The 10,107-nt window shown below is 36.9% G+C and overlaps 3 protein-coding genes across 3 annotated transcripts in view; 1 reads left to right on the plus strand and 2 right to left on the minus strand.

Annotated features, from left to right (window-relative positions):
• Positions 1-10,107, plus strand: part of ppt1 (palmitoyl-protein thioesterase 1 (ceroid-lipofuscinosis, neuronal 1, infantile)) — a 230,959-nt gene that overhangs the window by 184,745 nt on the left and 36,107 nt on the right. The window lies entirely within an intron of this gene.
• On the minus strand, positions 417-7,639 carry LOC307163238 (cyclic GMP-AMP synthase). The gene is made up of 7 exons (XM_079879243.1): positions 7,572-7,639; positions 7,148-7,239; positions 6,839-7,068; positions 6,057-6,285; positions 4,138-4,401; positions 3,873-3,972; positions 417-1,149 (listed from the first exon to the last, which is right to left on the minus strand). Exons 2-7 carry the CDS (start codon positions 7,173-7,175, stop codon positions 642-644), a joined length of 1,359 nt encoding a protein of 452 aa, XP_079735369.1. The 5' UTR covers positions 7,176-7,239; positions 7,572-7,639; the 3' UTR covers positions 417-641.
• LOC307162697 (elongation factor 1-alpha-like) overlaps positions 8,572-10,107 on the minus strand; it is a 6,516-nt gene continuing 4,980 nt past the window's right edge. Inside the window, exons 6-8 of the mRNA XM_079878209.1 lie at positions 9,383-9,639; positions 9,065-9,299; positions 8,572-8,974 (exon numbers count right to left, since the gene is read on the minus strand). Coding sequence (XP_079734335.1) covers positions 8,850-8,974; positions 9,065-9,299; positions 9,383-9,639 — 617 coding nt within the window. The 3' untranslated portion in view covers positions 8,572-8,849. The remainder of the gene's footprint in view (positions 8,975-9,064; positions 9,300-9,382; positions 9,640-10,107) is intronic.

Raw genomic sequence — 10,107 nt, forward strand, 5'->3', positions numbered from 1 at the left:
AGAGGGGGCGGGGTATGAAGTGTCTCATTTGTATTTAAAGAGACCGCACCAAAACGAGTTGCTCTCAGACACACATCAGAAAAGGGGTAGAAAAGGGGCCTGTGGAGCTATAATAATGAGGAATTCAGACCCAAGCATTGCAGTTCCGCTTTATATAGACTACAAATGTATGATTTATATGTAAAAAGGAACGATTTAAAAGCATGATATGTCTCCTTTAATCAAAAGTTAGCCGCTTTCGAAAAGTACCAAATTGGTCTAGGCCTAAATTTATAGAGATAAATTGCACTTTATGAGGAAAGGAAGTTCACAGTTTTATTAGCCTATATAAAAACTTTTTTTTTTTCAGTTTTATTCTTCATAATATGTAAATCAAATATGTTTTTCAAATATGAAATGATACAGATGATTTTTTTAACATGTTTATTTACAAAGTTCACAATGATCCATACAAAAAAAGTTTGCATGCACTGTTTTTTATAAATTTCTTTTTTTTAAAAACACACAAAAATAATTTAAGCATATGGCATAAATGCATGATCTTTTGCATGATTTAAAATGTGTGAAAATTAATAAAAACAAAGATATTGTATTGTACAATGATAATGCCCATCTTTCCATTTGGAGAGGATTCTACAAAATCATTTTTGAAATGCACATCCGATTGCAACACACACAATAACAACCACTAACCCGATATAGACATGCCTGAAAGAATGTAAGGTAACAGTTCTGTCAGTGCCATTGATTGGGTTTGGGTGAATATCAGGAACATCAGTATCAGGAACAAGAGCAGCGGAAGGACTCGGCACCTTTAAAACAGGGAGCCCCAGTTCTCTTTGCTCCTTCAGGACATTGGTCAGAAATGCAAGCGCTTTTTTGGAAAACGCAGGCGGAGAGAACAAATTATGGTGGCAAACGAAGAAGTGGGGTAGTGAACCATCTAGTACACGTCGCTCGAAGTATCCAAACAGATTCATGAAGGAGACAGACAGCTGGCCTGGAGACCAGAGGGAATCCCGCACTCGGTCTGAGAGCACGTGGAGGAAGGCTGTTTTCCCATGGTAGGAACACAGAGGCTCAAGCTCTTTGGGATAACGTTGCTTCAGTCCCTCAATCAGACACTTGAGAAGCTGCAAACAGCGTTTCCTAAGAGAGGAGAGAACAGGTTTGGGGAAGCATGACTTTAAGGGATAGTTCACCCAAAAATGAAAATTCTGTAATTTATTTCTCAGCCTAATGTCGTTCCAAACCTGTAAGACTTTCGTTCATCTTCAGAACACAATTGAAGATCTTTTTAAGTGAAATCTGAGAGCTTTCTGTCCCTCCATTGACAGCTACGCAACTACCACTTTCAAGGCCCAGAAATGTAGGTAAGACATCATTAAAGTAATCCAAGTGGTTTAACCTCAATTTTATGAAGCAGCTTTGTGCAAAAAAAGCATAATTTACTACTTTATTTACAAATTATGAATCTCCAATGCACATTCACACAACAACGTCTACTTTCGCGTCAATACAACACAAATGCATCTTTGTGCTCTCGTGAATGTGCGTTGGAGATTTTGTTATTAAAGTGGTAAATTATGCTTTTTTGCACAAACAAAGCACTTGTAAATCACAAAGTTCTTTTATCTAAATTGGCATATTTTAATTTTTCTGAGCAAGCTCTCAACTGGATAAAATCATACTTGTCCTGTAGAAAGCAATGTGTTTGTATTAATGACTCAAAGTCTCCATTTAGTGAATGTCCAGTAGGGGTCCCCCAAGGCTCTATACTTGGTCCGATCTTGTTCACACTTTATATTAATGACCTGCCAGAGGCATGTAAAAATGTTGATGTCCAGATGTATGCAGATGATGCTGTAATCTTTACACATGATAAGAACTACTTAGAGATAGCATCCACACTTACATCAGCAATGGCTCACATTGATGACTGGCTCACTAGGTCGTGTCTCTACTTAAACACCAAAAAAACAGTCTGTATGGTGTTCACCAAAAAATGTATGAAGGTGTCACATTCTAATGTGTTCCTTAGAGGACAGGAGCTTGATGTTGTCAATGAATTTAAGTATTTAGGAGTAATATATGACTCCACCTTAACATTCAGATATCATGTAAAAAAGGTGGCAAATAAAGTTAAATTCAGTTTGCAGAATTTTAAACAAGTCAGGCCATTTCTTAACACCAAAGCAGCCAAGTTGTTCTTATATACTATGATTTTTTCACATATCGAGTATTGTTTCATAAATTGGTCATTAGCATATCGAGTCTTAAAACTATTGAATCTCTATTCAAGAAAGCTATTAAAACTTTTGATAAAAAGGCATTGTCATTTCACCATTGCGATATTTTAGAGAAACATACATTTTTAAGTTTTGACAATTTCAAACGTTTCAAGTACATTTGTCTAGTTTATAAGGTGTTAAATAATCTTGCTCCACCTCCACTGCATGCCTTTTTTCAAAGGCTTGCAAGCGGAGGTAGTACACGGGCCTCTATAAAAGGGGACTGTATGATATCATTCAGACGTACCACCTTTGGACAAAATGTATTATAAATAATAGGTGGTAAATTTTGGAATAGCTTGCCCCTTGTGATACGTGAGTGTCCTTCATTCACCTCCTTTAAAACTCAATTAAAACAGTGGCTCTTAGATAATCAGACATGTACTCACCTTTAACTGTAACATTAGTCATTAATATTGGTCACTATTAGTCATACATTTTCACTGTTAATGTAGTATAGTGGTGAATGTATAATGTCATTGTTATTATGAATTTTTGTCTTGTTTGTTTGTATTGTTGATGTATATTTTTATTTATGTGTATTGTTGTCATAGTGAATGAATGTTGTATGATTGTTGGTTATTTTTTGTTTTGTTAGTTTTTATGTTACTGGCCTAGGGACTGCAGATGAAAAATAGTATCTTTTTTACTAATTCTGGCATATTTACATGGTGTATTTTCATACAACAATGTACATGAATATGCATGGTCCCTATTAAATAAACTAATAAATAATAAATAAATAAATAAATAAAATAATACTTGCATTGCTTCATAAAATCAAGGTTAAAGCACTGAGTCACATGGATTATGATTTGACTTTTCTAACTTTAGTTAGTGTGTAATGTTGCTGTTTGAGCATAAACAACATCTGCAAAGTTACGACGCTCAAAGTTCAAAGCAAAGGGAGATATTTTCTTTTTAAAAAATTGCTTTTTAAGGACTACAACAAACGGCTGATAGGGACTACACAAGCTTCCTCCCGGGTTAGTGACATCACCAACCCTTAAATTTACATAAACCCCGCCCCCGGAACACGATTTATAGATTATTAAGACGGAATATGCTCAATGACTATAAGATAACTACACATAAGCTACATAAACTTCTTCTTGAGTCTCTCCATCATTGTCTGACTCTGTTTTGAACATAAAAGGCTAAACGGTTTTGAAATTGTCAGTGCTTGTCTGTGTGAGCTCTTGAAGCTCCGCCCCCTGTGCCTGGAGCAGCAGCTCATTTGCATTTAAAGGGACAGACACAAAAACGGTGTGTTTGTGGTCACCCCTCAAAAAAAGACAACTTTAACATGCTATATAAAAATATCTGTGGGGTATTTTGAGCTTACATACACACTCTGGGGACATCAGGGATTTATTTTACATCTTTGAAAGTGGTAGTTGCGTAGCTGTCAATGGAGGGTCAGAAAGCTCTCATATTTCATTTAAAAGATCTTTATTTGTGTTCTGAAGATGAATGAAAGTCTTATGGGTTTGGAACGACATGAGGGTGAGTAATTAATGACAGAATTGAAATTTTTTGGGTGACCAAACCTTTTAACCTACCTAATATGAACCTACTTACCGACAACACTTATTGGAAGAACTCTCACAACACGTCTTCTTATTGCCATGATACTGCATCATCTCTTTTTCAATGTGTGAGAAGGATATCCGCCAGCTCTCTGAAAACATATACCGCAAATATATAAATAAAAAGCTTCTATATAGAAGCCTAGGGTTTTTGACAATTTAAAAAAAAAATTACACTTAACGCCAAAAAGATTCTATACAAGGAAAAATGTCTTAAATGATTGCCAAAGGAAAGAAAGGAATAACTTCCAGCATACCTTTGGCATCGTCTTTGAGGTTTCTTCCTTTAGGTCTCTTCGGGACGAAATACACAGCCTTACTTACCAACTGGCGCCGGCATTTCTTTCCAAGCCAGTTGTTTATATTGGGACCAGCCCGTGCCGCTTGTGGCCAACCTTGTGGCACCTCGAGAGTAGGAACGATATCTACAGACATCATGTCATCTTCCTTCTCTTTGTTGTGAAACTCAAGAGTCACTGCCGGTGAATTTATCAGTTTCTTGCATATAACCCAACCTTTACCTGTGAGGGGCGACAGAACCAAAAACAATCTCAAATGTATCCGATACATCACTAAAGTTTAGGTTTAAAGAAAGAAATAAACTACACACATATATATATATATATATATACAGGTGCTGGTCATAAAATTAGAATATCATCAAAAAGTTGATTTATTTCAAGAATTCAACTTAACAGGTGAAACTAATATATTATATAGACTCATTACATGCAAGTGAGATATTTCAAGCCTTTATTTGTTATAATTTTGATGATTATGGCTTACAGCTTATGAAACCCACAAAATCAAAATCCCAGAAAATTAGAATATTCCATGAAATCACACAGTAATTACACAGTGATACCATGGTCATTGAACCAGGTTTTGGTTCTTTTGGCAGTGTGGGCCGGTGCAAATCCTGCTGGGAAATGAAGGAAGCATGAAGTGCTCTGGAAATGTCCTGGTAGACGGCTGCGTTGACTCTGGATTTAATAAAGCACAGTGGACCAAAGTCCTCTTTTCTGATGAGAGCAAATTTTGCATCTCATTTGGAAACCAAAGTCCCAGAGTCTGGAGGAAGAATGGAGAGGCACACAATCCAAGATGCTTGAAGTCCAGTGTGAAGTTTCCCCAGTCTGTGTTGGTTTGGGGAGCCATGTCATCGGCTGGTGTTGGTCCACTGTGCTGTCCACTCAACGCAGCCGTCTACCAGGACATTTCCAGAGCACTTCATGCTTCCTTCAGCAGACAAGCTTTATGGAGACGCTGACTTCATTTTCCAGCAGGATTTGCACCTGCCCACACTGCCAAAATAACCCAAACCTGGTTCAATGACCATGGGATTACTGTGTAATTACTGTGTGATTTCATGTAATATTCTAATTTTCTGGGATTTTGATTTTGTGGGTTTCGTAAGCTGTAAGCCATAATCATCAAAATTATAACAAATAAAGGCTTGAAATATCTCACTTTGCATGTAATGAGTCTATATAATATATTAGTTTCACCTGTTAAGTTGAATTCTTGAAATAAATCAACTTTTTGATGATATTCTAATTTTATGACCAGCACCTGTATATATATATTCAGAAAGAATGCATTAAACTGACCAAAAGAGACATTTATTCAAATAAAATAAATACTGTTCTTCTGAACTTTCTATTCATCAAAGATTCCACCTAAAAAATGCACCACAGTTTTGAGTTTTCATATGAACAAAATCAAGTCCCGTCCAACATTTTTTCTTGTTTGCGCAGCCGTTTCACTCGGATATACGTCACAATAGGGAAGAAAATAATAATGCATGTTCTGTTTCATGCTGACTTATAAGCAGCTCAACTGTTTTCAACATTGATAATATTAAGAAATGTTTCATGAGCAGCAAATCAGCATATTAGAGTGATTTCTGAAGGATCATGTGACACTGAAGACTGCAGTAATGATGCTGAACATTCAGCTTTGATCACAGGAATAAATTACATTTTTAAAAATATTCACACGGAAAACTGCTATTTTCAATTGTAATAATGTTTCAGAGAGTTACTATTTTACTGTATTTTTGGGAGAAAAAAATGACATAAAACATAAAAAACAAAAAAACAAACTTTTAACTGGTAGTGTATAAAAGAGCCATCTGAACATGTAAATGAACTTGTTGAGAAACTGATCAACACACCTTTAAAATGACTGCTGATGAATTTGCGGACCAAGCGGTGCATTTCTGCTCTGATTTTGGAGGCTGAGATGGTTCGTTCATCTTCCAGAAGAAAGTGCTTGATTTCGGTGCGTGTGTCTCTAAAAAGCTTCAGATTATAAAACAGTCCTTGATATTCTTCCAGTTCTGACATTTCAATCCTCGGGACTTTCAGTTTCAGCATAATGTCAAACTCGTTGGGTTTGTTGATCTGTTGGAAATAAAATTCATGTTCGTCATTTCATTGCGCATTACTTCAAACATTCATGAATAATTTCAGTCATTACTTTGTTCTTCGAGATGTATTACACTACCGTTGAAAAGTTTGGGGTTGATTAGATGTTTTTGAAAGAAGTCTCTTCTGCTCACCAAGGCTGCATTTATTTGATCAAACATACAGTAACATATCATTACAATTTAAAATTACTGTTTTCTATGTGAATATATGTTAAAATATAATTCATTTGTGTGATCAAAGCTGAAATTTTAGCATATTTTTTTTATTATTATCACTACAGAGAGGTTCTGCTTCATATTTGTGGAAACCATGAAATATATTTTTCAGGATTCTTTGATGAATACAAAAAAATAAATGGAAATCTGTCACTTTTTATCAATTTAATGCTCTTTGTTGCTGAATAAAAGCATTAATTTCTTAAAAAATCCCAAACTTTTGAACAATAGTGTATTAATTCCTGATACCAACCTAAACTCTTTCTATTAGACACTACTAGCTGATTTTTGTCAGTATTCATATTTCTCACCTTCACCATCTCATAGTAGCTGCCGCTGGTGAGAACCGAGACGTCATTGAAGAAGGGCTGATCCACATTATTCTTCAGGAATTCCAGAAGGCTTTCGATCAGATGATTTACTATCTTCACAGCATTCTGTTGGTCAACCTTACGCAGCCGTAGATCCCGACCTCTCTGCCTGATCAAGCGGTCCAGCTCCGGAGAAATATCATCTCCAGGAGGTCCAGCAGAAACTACATCTATCATAACAGAACAAAACAGGTTATTCTGAAAACCACACGCCATACAATTACACAAACACAATATCCTCCTCATTACCTGATTTCATTCTCCTTTGGCTTTCCATGATGGAGCGTTGAATATCCCAAGGTCTCAGATACAGTGCTTGATCCTCCAACGCTCAACCCTGCCTGAAATGTACATGCAGTATCAAAGCAAATGAAATACGCCTGAAGATGTTGATTGTTTTACAGCCAAAGAGCATACACCCTGTTTTTATGGCTTTCATAAATTTTAAGACTGAGAACATAAATGAAAAGTAAGACACAGACATCAGGGATGTTTTGATCCGTTTATATGTGTGTCTTGCAACAAGAACAAAAGAATGGCACACACGCGCAATCATTAAATCTTACAGGAATGTTTAAGCTAGTTAACTTTGTGGCACACACCGTGAAACCACATTTTATCTATTTGTTATTTAAGCTTTGCCAATCATTGATAAGCATGAATGCAGACTTACTCGTTTCCTGGTCTGGAGAATATGATCCATTAGTGCAAATCAGCACAAAGTGTATTTTGACTCTAAGCTCCTCCCTGCAACATTTGACGAGCTTTCACTTTACAGTAAAAGGTTCAGGGTGTGACGGTGATCCTGTAAACCTGAAACTTAAGCAACACATATTTGCATGATGTTCACCTGCTGACGTCACACAGGTGGTGCATTTACGGATATAAAGAATACTGTTTCAGCTGTTTCAGCTTTCTCCATGTACAAAGGCCTTGGTCTGATGTAACGTAGTGACCAAAGTGCAACCTTTAGTGGCTTTAAAAGTTCTTTCATGAAATGGTGAGCATGTGTTTTGGGAGGCTGTATTTAAAGTGTTACAACAGACGATGAAATTAAAACTCCTTTCTTATTTACCTAAACAGCTGGATAAAATTAACAATACAAAATTATGAATGACAGGTGTTTTTAATCAATAATAGCATTAGTGCATAACAGTATGGATATGTGGGTGACAAACAGTGTTAGTTTAGTATTATTTATATAATATTATAGTAATATAGTGCCATACTGAAGGCACTCATTAAAGATTTTAAGAACTCTATAAAAACTCCATAGTAAACATCTTTGACAACCACCTAGTAACACCATAGCAACTACCAAAAATACTCTAGCAACCACCCAGAACACCCTAGCAACTGCCTAGCAACCACCCAGAATTATATGAATTAGCTTACATTTTAATTTCTTGTAATTTTGTTGTGCTTTTGCTATTAGTTTTTTATTTTTTATTTCTATTTGGTCTTTAACTTATTATTATTTCAGTTTTTAGAAATTTTAGTACTTAAAACTTATTTTATTTCAGTTAGCTGCCAATCCAACATCTAATTTTCATATTAAATTTCATATCAACCGACAAAATGATTTTTAATCATTTTAGTTTAGGCAAACAATAAGGCAGAAAAGCAAGAATATTAAGGCAAAAAAAAAAGAATTTGAAACTTATTTATATGCATCATGTTCAAAAATAATTTATTTATGAATGCACTTACACTTGATTCTTTACACTTGACAAGAAAGAATAATGGCACAATCTGTGATGTATGATCATTGTTTATTTTGCTAATCATTTCCTCTGAATATGATCAGAAATACATGGTTTCCTCCTTTCCTTCTGAAGCTTTTACGATGGGTTTTTATCAGCATAAGCCAGTCCTGTAAAACCGAGCTCAGGTTCTGAAATATTGCAGTGTAGGATGTCAATGAGGCTTGCTGTGTGTCTGACGGGGCGATTCATTTAGCTTTGGCTGCCTTCTGAGCCGACTTGGTGACTTTGCCAGCAGAGGCGGCTTTCTTGTCAACAGCCTTGATGACACCAACAGCAACGGTCTGCCTCATGTCACGCACAGCAAAGCGACCTGAGAAGTAGTAGCGGGATGGTAGGGAGTTTGAACACAACCAGAATGCTTATGTAAAATTGCATATTTAACATAAATGATCACACTTACCCAGTGGCGGGTACTGGGAGAAGCTCTCCACACACATGGGCTTGCCAGGGATCATAACGATAATGGCAGCATCTCCAGATTTAAGAGCCTTGGGGTTGTCCTCAAGCTTCTTGCCAGAACGACGGTCAATTTTCTCCTTGAGCTCAGAGAACTTGCAGGCGATGTGAGCAGTGTGGCAGTCCAGCACTGGGGCGTAGCCCTGAGAGATCTGACCAGGGTGGTTCAGGATGATGACCTGGGATGAAGAAGGGTAACATGATAAAGCACTTAATATCCTTCTCAGTTACAGAAAGACGATCAATCAGAGAATACTCTAACCTGAGCCGTGAAGTTGGCAGCCTCCATTGGTGGGTCGTTCTTGCTGTCTCCAGCCACGTTTCCACGACGGATGTCCTTGACGGACACGTTCTTGACATTGAAGCCAACGTTGTCACCGGGAAGAGCTTCAACAAGAGACTCGTGGTGCATCTCAACAGACTTAACCTCAGTGGTCACGTTGGCAGGGGCAAAGGTCACAACCATACCAGCCTTCAGAGTTCCGGTCTCAACACGACCGACGGGCACAGTTCCAATACCTGAAGGATAAAAACACGGAGAATGTTTGAACATGGTCTCTCATCAGAGAAAATTGTAAATAATGATGGAGGCAGTGTTGTTATTGTTATGAAAACTAAAAAATAATAGCAAACACTTTTACCTTAAAAAGCCCTTTTACTAAGCCTTGATTACTAGACACTAGAATAGTTTTTAATGCTTGAATAGTCATTATTTTCATTATTCTCCATTGTTGCAGCTCCTCTCTTCCCAGTCTGTCAGTAACGCTTTGTTTAGTTCCTGTCTCTATGAAGCCCCTCCTTCTGAAAAGCACAATGTGCTCTGATTGGTCGGCTGGATCAGTGTGTTGTGATTGGTCAAGTGTTTCGAGCGTGTTTGGGAAATGTCCCGCCCCTTACCATAACCAGCAGTTTCAACACACTACTAACTAACTCAACCAGGCCTCGCCCCTTTATTCTGCATATTAATTATTTAAATGAGGAATATCA

The sequence above is a fragment of the Squalius cephalus genome, assembly GCF_949319135.1.
Source record: "Squalius cephalus genome assembly, chromosome: 8".
NCBI classification, from domain to species: Eukaryota; Metazoa; Chordata; class Actinopteri; order Cypriniformes; family Leuciscidae; genus Squalius; species Squalius cephalus.

Coding starts and splice junctions, on each gene's coding strand:
- LOC307163238 (XM_079879243.1), bottom strand. CDS start 7,175: ATGGAAAGCCAAAGGAGAATGAAATCAG. Junction 6,286..6,838: donor GCTACTATGAGATGGTGAAG/GTGAGAAATATG, acceptor TATTTCCAACAG/ATCAACAAACCCAACGAGTT. Junction 1,150..3,872: donor TCTTCCAATAAGTGTTGTCG/GTAAGTAGGTTC, acceptor CTCCTCTCTTAG/GAAACGCTGTTTGCAGCTTC.